The 9,616-nt window shown below is 55.7% G+C and overlaps 1 protein-coding gene across 1 annotated transcript in view; it reads left to right on the forward strand.

The window, feature by feature from the left end:
• Nucleotides 1-9,616, forward strand: part of GRID2IP (Grid2 interacting protein) — a 22,171-nt gene that overhangs the window by 3,708 nt on the left and 8,847 nt on the right. Inside the window, exons 3-10 of the mRNA XM_029965253.1 lie at nt 1,466-1,551; nt 1,953-2,022; nt 3,283-3,377; nt 4,266-4,449; nt 5,760-5,914; nt 7,450-7,551; nt 8,710-8,804; nt 9,248-9,361. Coding sequence (XP_029821113.1) covers nt 1,466-1,551; nt 1,953-2,022; nt 3,283-3,377; nt 4,266-4,449; nt 5,760-5,914; nt 7,450-7,551; nt 8,710-8,804; nt 9,248-9,361 — 901 coding nt within the window. The remainder of the gene's footprint in view (nt 1-1,465; nt 1,552-1,952; nt 2,023-3,282; nt 3,378-4,265; nt 4,450-5,759; nt 5,915-7,449; nt 7,552-8,709; nt 8,805-9,247; nt 9,362-9,616) is intronic.

A 9,616-nucleotide genomic window follows, 5' to 3' on the forward strand; every position in this document is an offset into this window, starting at 1 on the left:
GGGATGCCAGGGAAAGGGAGGGGCACGAGGAAAAGGGATGTGTTCCCTGTGAAACCCTCCTGGGATCGGGATGAACAAACACCCCTCCCTCTCAAAGTCTGGGCAGGTTTGTGCCCCGCCCTGGCTCTGGGACAGCTTTGGGTCCCCTCAGCGTTGCAAGGCTGGCTGGGATGAGCTGAGGTGGCACTAGCAGGCTGAGAGGAGGTGTTGGCTCCTTGCTGGGTGGGCTGCAGGGTGCCCAGCTGTGCCAGCAGGTTCCAGGGTGCCCAGCTGTGCCAGTGGGGTGCAGGGTACCCGAGCAGAGAGCAGGCTGACAGGAGGATGTAGCCAGGTGGGGGTCAGCCTGTTTTCCCAGATAACTATCAGTAAGACAAGAGGGTATGGTCTCAGGCTCTGCCAGGAGAAGTTTAGGTTAGATAACAAGTGACAGGATGAGAAGAAATGGTCTCAAGTTGCTAGGGGAGGTTTAGATTGGATATTAGGGAAAACTTCTTCACAGAAAGGATTGGCAACCCCTGGCACAGGCTGCCCAGGGCAGTGGTGGAGTCCCCATCACTGGAAGTGTTCAGAAACCATGTGGATGTGGCACTAGAGGACATGGGTTAGTGGTGAATGGGGTGGTGGTGGTGGTGCTGGTTGATGGTTGCATTTGATAATCTTAGAGGTCTTTTCAAACCTTAACAATTCCATGATTCTGTGAGTCTATGGCTGGTCCTGCCAGGCCCCAGCAAGTGTCTGGGTGTGAGGCCGTGGGAGGAAGGACGGACGATCCCTGGAGCACAGGGATTAACCCACTTCCCGTGCCCATATGGCCAGACCTCAGCAGCCTTGGAGGGTGCAGAGCCCTGGCTGTGGCTCCTGCTCTGATCCAGCTCCGTCTCACCAACAAGAGAGCAGGATCTGGGCAATCCAGGGTGTCTGGCTCCAGCTCGCCTTCCTGCCAGGATAATTTCCATGTGACTTGTCCAAAACCCATTTCCAGCACAGTCTCCCTCCCTGCCAGCACAGGATCTTGCTGGTAATGCTGCCTTCCCCCAGCTCCCTGCAGGAACAACTCCCAGCTCCAATCAGCCTCCCAGCAGGGAGATTTCCCAGTCCTCCTTCCAAAATTTCCTAGAGGAATTTAATTCCTCTCACATCAGGCTATGAGACCTTTGCTCCCTAAACCACATTGTCCCTCTAATTCTGTGTAATAAAGAATCACAGAGTGGAGATATCTATACCTCTCTCTCTCTATATATATATATATGTGTCCTTTAAATATATATATATTTAGCCCACATTCCACTTTAAAACAACGTTTGAAAGACTTTGGTATCAAAGGGGACCTTGTGGGGATACTGGGAATGTTGGGGACTTGAGCACTCAGGAGACACCTGGGCTAACAGGGTTGTGGAGGGGCTGGGGAAGGAAACAAGGGCCAAATCTTGGACTCTCATGTCCCATTTGCTTTTTTGTCCTGCAGAACCGTGCGAGTTTATAAAGGCAACAGGAGCTTTGGCTTCACACTCCGTGGCCATGCCCCAGTGTGGATCGAGTCTGTTCTGCCAGGTAAGAACAGTTCCAGCCATGAGATTCAAAATCACTTATTGATCCCAGCTCTGAACTTGAAATGTGAAGTGCTGTTTGCTAGAAAAGAGCAAAAAGGACTTTTCCAAGGCTCTGTGATGGAGTTTTCCCAGTGGAATAATGAGCATCTTTGATACAATTTAGTTTGGCTTCATCCACTCCTCGTTTTGAAAGGTGGAAAGTGTGTGTTCAGTGAATGTCCTGACGTGACACCAGTGTTCCCAGTGCAGGCTGGGTGCTGGCACCCAGCTGGGTGAAGGGTCCCAGGACACCCAGCAGCAGTGGGTGCCCTGCCTGGGGTGTCCTGGGCATGGCTGGGGAACTGGGACCCCCTCCCAAGCAGGTGGCACCAGCTGAAGCCCCTCCTGTCCCTGTGTGTTTAGGGAGCCCGGCAGAGAAGGCTGCTCTCAAAGCTGGAGACAGGATCCTGTTCCTCAACGGTCTGGACATGAGGTGAGAGCTCTGCAGGCCCCCTGTGTGAGGGGCTGGGCTGGCAGGGGCTGAGCACACGTGTGGGGTCACTCCTGTGCCCCAGAAATGAGAGCTGCTGGGGCTGGAGAGGTGTCTGCTCTGGTGCACGAGGGGTTTTGCCCCATGGGGACATTTCCTTTAATATTCTTTTACCAAATCTTGCTCTGAGAGTAGCATTTCTCTCCATCCCTGCTCCTCCTCTGGTTTCTCTGTGCAAATAACGATGTATAATGCAGGACAGTCTCTATAACTGGGGTCCTGACTGCAGCCCAACCCTAGACCCCAATTTGAGCCTCTCTGAGTTAATCTGTATGTGTTAAACACCTGCTTTGGAAAGCAGCAGAGCACCATTCAGCTCATGAATCACTCCCAGGATGGGATCATAAGCTTAAAGCCACATGGGAATCACATTTTTACCCAGAAGTTTATTCTTCTGTATATTATTTGTGCACCAAAGCAATGGGACCAGAGGGGCCCTCACCAGCTCAGGGCAGCAGCCCCTGTGTCCTTGATTGGTCTTTTTACACAGAAACCAAGAGCAAAGGGTTAGAGGAGGCTATAGGATAAGAGAGAGTGATGAATATTTAAAGGTTAAACATCTGATGCTGCTTCTGTCAGGGCTCAGGTTCTCATGTTTCAGCTGATCCAGCAAACTGTTGGCTGATGCAGCACTGCCAGAAAATAGAGGAGATGAGTTGAGGGTTGTCCTCTGAGCCTGTTTTGGCAGTCATTGTCCCAGCCCAGCCCATACCCTTCTCCAAGGGCAGACCAAGATTTTTTTGCCTACAAAATTACACTTTATATTCACCTTGCATTTTCTTATTGTGTGGAATTAGGACAGGCAAGGAGAGACCCGCAGCACTGTGTCACTTAAAGGAAAATTCATTTTCTGGGTCTGGGTGTAGCTGAACACTGGCTTCATGTGCCATGAGCTCCACAGGAGTCCCTGTGGTTATTCCTCAGGGCAGGTAGAGCAAGGAGACCACTCCTGGGGCACCATCCAGGCTCTCTCTCTCTCGGAAGCTCCTTCCTGTGCAGCTCAGGTAAAAGCAAGCAAAGACTGAGAGAAACCAGGGGAATCACAGCAGGTCCCAAACATGGCTCTGAGCAGCACAAGGAGGCTTTTCCAAGAGAAATGAGGGCAGCTGCAAGCTCCTTCTCCCTGCTGCTCTCCTGGAAGTGCTGCCCACAGTGCTGCCCACGGGGACAGGCGGCACTGACCCGGCTCTGCTGTGCCCGCAGGAACTGCTCCCACGACAAGGTGGTGTCGATGCTGCAGGGCAGTGGGGCAATGCCCACCTTGGTGGTGGAAGAGGGGATCGTCAACATCTCCAATGGTAAGAGTGGGGAGGAGGGTCTGGAGCGGCAGGAAGCCCACAGCAGCTCCTCAGTTCCCGCTGCAGAGGGAATTGCTGAGCACCTCCACAGGCTCAGCAGGTTTCAGGCGCTGCCTGGGGGATGCTCCTCTCCCCAGGGCACACAGCCTTTGCTTTCTGGGATCAGGCTGGATCTCAGGCTTGGCTGCTCTCCAGGAGGGCTCATCCTGCTGTGTGATTGTCCTTGGTGTCCCCTGCCAGTGTCCTCTCTGTGCAGTCTGTGCCGTGTACTTGGCCGCAGTAACCCGACCCTGTGCATCCATGGTGGCTGCGCAATCCCATGGCTGTGGATGGGCTGTGCTCTGCAGGATAATTATCCTGCTGCTGGGATCAATAATTTACTCGCTGCTGGTGAGGAGTCAGCAGGAGCTGAGGGTGTCTGGGCAGTGGGGTGGTGTCAGCAGGACCCCAGCCCAGGGCACAGCGCGGGCGCTGCTGCGGTTCCAGAGCCGTGTGGAGGCAGGAGGGTCACTGTGTTGTTGGGGTGCTGCTCCACAATGCAGAGACCCAGGAATTAGGGACTGGCTCTTCCCTTTGGAGCAGCAGTGGACTGCCCTTAGTCCCACATTAGGAGCCTTGGGATGCCAACTTGTTTGCATGTGTGCCAGAAACAAAACCCAGCAGCCCCCTGCTTCATATAACCACAGAATCCCAGAATGGTTCGGATTGGAAGGGACCTTAAGGATAATCTCATTCCCCCCACTGCCATGGGCAGGGACACCTTCCACTAGACCAGCTTGCTCCAAACCCAGTCCAATCTGACCTCCTTCAGAGTACAGAGCCAGTGGCACTCAAACTGCTCCACTGCCCTCAAAAGAAACCAAGAAAAGATGGAATTTTTTTTTGCAGACTCTGACTCTCCTGAGTCCCCGAGCAGCTCCTCCTCCCTCACCTCCCTGCAGTGGGTTGCAGAGATTCTCCCCTCTAGCATCAAGATTCAAGGAAGGACCTTCACGCAGCAGCTGGAGCACCTGCTGACCCCACCCGAGCGTTACACCGTCTGCAAGGCGCTGGAAGGCTTCTTCCAACACCGGTAACTCCATGGCAGCTCCACTCCTCCCGTGCTGGTGCCCAGCCTGTGGCAGTGCCCGGCCAGAGCTGGTGTCAGCAGAGGCAGAGCTGGCTGGGGGTCAGTCACAGCGAGCTCTGCTGTCCCCAGCTGGGTGTTCCCTGGTGTGTATCCGCAGGGCACGAGCCCGTCTCTGTCCAGTGTCCCACCTGAGGGCAGGGCAGACCCTTCAGCTTTTCAGGTTAATTCTGTCACCCCTGATCCCTTGGTCCCCCCAGTGCAGGCTCTCTTGCTGTCCAGCTGTCCCTGACAGCCACAGATCCTGTTCCACCTCTTTCAGTAAATCTCTCCACGTTCATCTTTGTCTTCTCACTCTTCTCAGCATCTCAGCTGCAGCATTCCCTTGGTGGCAGCACGGGAATGGCTGTGGCTGCAGAGCCCTTGTCCTGCCATGGAGCACATGCCCCCTGTCCTGCTGCAGGGATCCAAACTGATCCCCTGGCACACTCTGGATTTCAACAGTGACCTTGTTTCCTGCCCTTGCTTGGTCTTCCAGCAGCGTTTTACTGAGGCCTGTCACAAAATCATGGAATGATTTGGATTGGAGGAGATCTTAAAGGTCTTCCAGTCTCACCCCCTCCCATGGACAGGAACACCTCCCACTAGCCCAGGTTGCTCCAAGCCCCGTCCAACCTGGCCTTGGACACTTCCAGGGATGGGGCAGCCACAGCTTCTCTGGGCAACCTGTGCCAGGGCCTCCCCACCCTCACAGGGGAGGAATTTCTTCTTGTTGTAGGCTGTTCTATCCTCCTCCCTGGATCAGGTGCTCAGCCCTGCTATTCCCAACAGCCCTTTCCCCATCTTTACACACCACAGAGCCAAAATGAGATGAAAATCTTCAGCCATGGGAGGCTGCCAGCCCAGCCACCCTCCCTGGTGCATTTGCCCCTCAGCCTGCTTACCTGCTGCTCACCAAAATTCAGGTCTTTCCAGGGTTTCTCTCTGCTTTCTGGTGCTTCCTCACCCTTCCTACTCATAGGATAATGGAATTGCCTAGGCTGGAAAAGCCCTCTGAGACCATCGAGTCCAACCATTCCCCCAGCACTGCCAGGGCCACCACTAACCCATGTCCCCAGGTGCCACATCCACAGGGCTTTTAACCCCTGCACCTGTGCTGTGAAACCATCGGTTCGTGCTGGAGGCTCCGAGGTGATCCCACAGCCCAGATCCCGGGGCAGGCGGGCTGGGAGGTGCCGGAGCCCCGGGAAGTGGCGTGGGGGCACCATGCCCTGGGGATGCACTCCCTGCCCAGCCCTCTCTCTCCCGTTCTGCAGGAATATTGACACTCTCATTGTGGATGTGTACCCGGTGCTGGACACACCGGCCAAGCAAGTCATCTGGCAGTTTATCTACCAGCTGCTGACCTACGAGGAGCAGGAGCACTGCCAGCAAAAGATTGACAGGTTTCTTGGGTACAAGTCCTTGGCAGGTGAGAGGAAAGTCCTTGTGCTCCGAGATGGACACACCGTGTTCCCCCATGTCCCGTTGCACTGGGAGCCGTGTGGTGTTGGAATGAAACTCTGCACTGAGAGGAGGGATGGCACCTGAGAGGGTGTCCCTGGGAGCAAAGGCTTTTGGAAGCTGCTCAGGTCGTTAGAGGTGAGGAAGTCCAGGAAGGGAGTATCTGGTTTAAGGGCAGTGTTCAGAGCAGAGAGGTAAAATACGTGGTGGCACAATGTCCCTGGGGATGTTCCCAGCAGTCACACAGGCATCCGTGGTTGGAGGAGGTGAGGAGTGAGGTGCTGCTCTCCCAAAAAGACATGGAGGGCAGTTGGTGGTCCCCCTTCTCCCTGGTCCTCCTGTCCCCTCACCATCACCTGGTTCCCTGGCAGCACAAACCTGGCAGCAGTTTGTTTGCTGAGGGCAAATTTGTAGTGAAATGTCTAATCTGTGCATTTGGGCCCTTAATTGCTTCCAAATTCTTCTGCTCTCAGCTGTTTACATTGATGTGTTCATTTTAGACTCAGTGAAGGTAAAAGAGATGTTGCTTGGAGAGAGACTTTTGGAGGAACACAGTTATTTTAGCAGTAAACACCTCCAAGTCCTGGTGCAATCCTGCCTGTTGTGCATGGAACCCTGTGCTCCTGCACCCTGGGTTTGCACTCTCAGGCACCTCTGCTTTGTGTGTGCAGAACCATGGCTCAGCCTGCATGAGGGGCTGCAGATTCCCAAGGATTTATTAGTGTATAAACGAAGAAATTTGCAGCTGTATTTTAGGAATACAGACCAGGTATCCACGGCCAGGGGAGGAGGGAAGCATGGCAGTAAGTCTCTCTGTCCCAGACTGTTTCAGGCTGGAATTGTTCCCAATTCCAGGCTGGTCCCTGGCCCCTCCCAGTTTCTCGGGTGAACGGGGCAGTCTCTGACCATGAGAAGTTCTGGCTGTTCTGGTCCATTCTGTGTGTCTGTGCATGGAAGTGCACTGCCAGAGATCTCTGAATTTGGGCTGGTCCTTCTCCTGGGCTCCCAAACTCTGGTGATCTCTGGTGTCTGTGCCAGGCTGTCCAAGCCCTGCTCTGTTGGGTCCCTTGGAGATGCTCCTGTACCTCCATCCTGCTGCAAGCCTGAGCCTCCCCGAGCTGCCACCCTGAACTGCACGTGGACAAGGCACACACAGCGTGTGGCAGCATTCCAGTGCTGGCCCCGCTTCCCTCTTGTCCCGTGAGGACAGGAAGGAGTTTGCTGAGACCAGCTGGAGTTTTGTGTGCCCCATGAGCTGGTCGATGCAAATCCTGCTGGAAAAAGTGGTTGGATGTCCCATCTCTGGGCATCCATCCCTGCCCTGTGCTGGCAGGAGCGTCTGGAACCTGCTCAGCTCCCCAGGGATGGTGTAGGATGGAGGGAGTGGGTACCAGGAGATGGCAGCCCCCGGTCCCATGGGCCTGGGGGGCCCTGTGCTGTGGTGAGAGGGACAGGGGAGCTGTGGGGTCTGGCCCTGCCTTACAGAGGTGTGTCCTGCTGCAGCCGAGGCAGAGGTGGAGGATCGGTTCCGCAGCTCCGTCCGAGGGGCCTCCCTGTGCCGGGGCAGCCTCCGGACCCCCCGCCCCGAGGAAGGGGGGGCAGCAGGTGGGTGATGGGGGTGTGGGGAGGAGGGGGCTGGGACGGGGGGGTTGTGCCTAGAGTGTTCTTCTGCTCTGCCCCAAGCCAAAAGCCTGAACTATTCCTAAGCTTGAACGGTGGGAAAAGATGGAGGAAAGGATTGAGGTCAGAGTAGAGCCAGCACTGAGGCTTTGACTGGAAATCCATGTTTTCAGAAACAGTTAGAATCATGGAATCATAGAATAATTAAGGTTGGAAAAGAGCTCCAAGATCATCAAGTCCAACCTTTGACCAATCACCACCTTGTCAGCTAGAGCAGAGCTCTGAGTACCACGTCCAGTCATTTCCTGAACACCTCCAGTGACAGCGATTCCACATTGAAATAACCCAAAATAATCAATTGAATAAGATGGGCCTTGGTCTGAGGCTGAACATTGTTTCCAGTCCCTTCCATTGCTTGGATGTGAGCTTGTCCTGCTGGTCTGAGCCCTCCCTTCTGGGGGACACAGTTTAAAGCTTCCCTGTGAACATTCTCAGACCCCATCAAATTCACAGGGAAAACAGCATTTGTGAAATCCCTGTGAGGAATAAGATCATGGCTCAGGGCCACTTTGAGACTCTTGATGAACCACATTCAGGGCACAAACCCTCCCTCCCTTCAGAGGACACAGCATCCTGCCTATCCCCCATCTCTCTTGGCTGATGGCAAAGGGCCCTTGGTCTGTGCTCACGGCTTCTGACCACGACCTCCCCACCACGACCTCCCCATGACCTCCCTGCCAGGACCTCCCGGCCATGTGGTGTTCCTCAGCTGTCAGGGGGGTCTGAGACATTTCCCGGGGGAGATATTCCAACCTGAGGAGCCTTTCTGGTCGGGATTAGAGCTCGGAGAGTGTCTGACAGCTGTGTGTGCTAGAGGGAAGCTGCTTGGCTGGGCAGATGTTCACCAGCTGTGGGGAGCAGCCCTGTCCTCAGCTGCCCTGAGGGAAGGGCAGAGCAGGCTGGAACTGCAGTGCTGACCTTGGGCCCACCCGCGCCGGTCCCTCGGGACCCCCAGAGGCGGCAGCTGGGGCAGGGAGGTCACTCCGGGTCCCAGTAGGAGACAGGGGGACTTCGATAGGCCAGGGCCATGGGGAGGGGGGGGCACAGGCAGAGGAGTGACTGGTTTGCCTCTTCCTTCCCCAGGCAGTGACACCGTGGAGGTCCCAGTTCGCCTGATCCCTGGAGAGAGACAGGCTGGTGACGGCACATCCCTCCCGGAGACACCCAACCCCAAAATGGTGTGATGGGGGGGAATCTGGGGAGAGCTTTGCTGGTGTGTTGGGACCATTGCATCCATGGGGAGGGCCAGCAGTTTGATTCCGTTACTGTTAACACAGGAAAGCGGGAAAAAGGGAATGGGGAAGGATGTGGGTAAATACCTGCTGTTGGCTGACAGTGTCCCTGCCTTGGTGCCCATCTCTGAGGTCACTTCCCTGGGCAATTAGTCACCTTTAATGAGGCTGGTGTCTGCCTTATTAACAGACAGTTGATTAATGAACAGTGAAGGTGTTCAGAAAAGCCAGAGTAGCCTGGGCCGGGGTGAAACCCCCCTTGAAAGAGTAAGAGAGGGGGACTGGTGAGTCCGTGGGGGCTGCCCTGTCCTCAGGACACTGCAGGTCTCTGGGGGTCCACAAGCCCTGTCTCGATTCAGGCACGGCAGCAGCTCTCTGCCCTTTCCCAGATGTCGGCTGTGTACGCAGAGCTGGAGAACCGCCTGATCGGCGGCTTTGCCGGCAAGGTGGGAAACGCTGCCCTGCACAGGACATCGCCCCCCGCCCCCGAGCGGGCACCGGCCGCAGGTACCTCCGGCTGCCCACGGCGGGACAGGGGAGCCTGGGGAGGTGATGGTGGGTGCTGCTGTCCTGGCTTCTCCAGGAGGAGAAGACACCTCTCGGTGCCCTTTCCTAATGGAGCGGTGACAGTGCCACGTGTAAGCGCAGTGACGGCTCCTGCAGAGCTGCAGCTGCAGGAGGGCAGCGGGGTGGGTGAGGTGGTGAATCCTGTGGGATTCCGGAGTGCTGCTGTGCAGCGCGGGGCACTGCCCGCGGAG

Source organism: Manacus vitellinus, unplaced genomic scaffold (genome assembly GCF_001715985.3).
Source record: "Manacus vitellinus isolate BGI_N305 unplaced genomic scaffold, ASM171598v3 scaffold_93_pilon, whole genome shotgun sequence".
Lineage (NCBI taxonomy): Eukaryota > Metazoa > Chordata > Aves > Passeriformes > Pipridae > Manacus > Manacus vitellinus.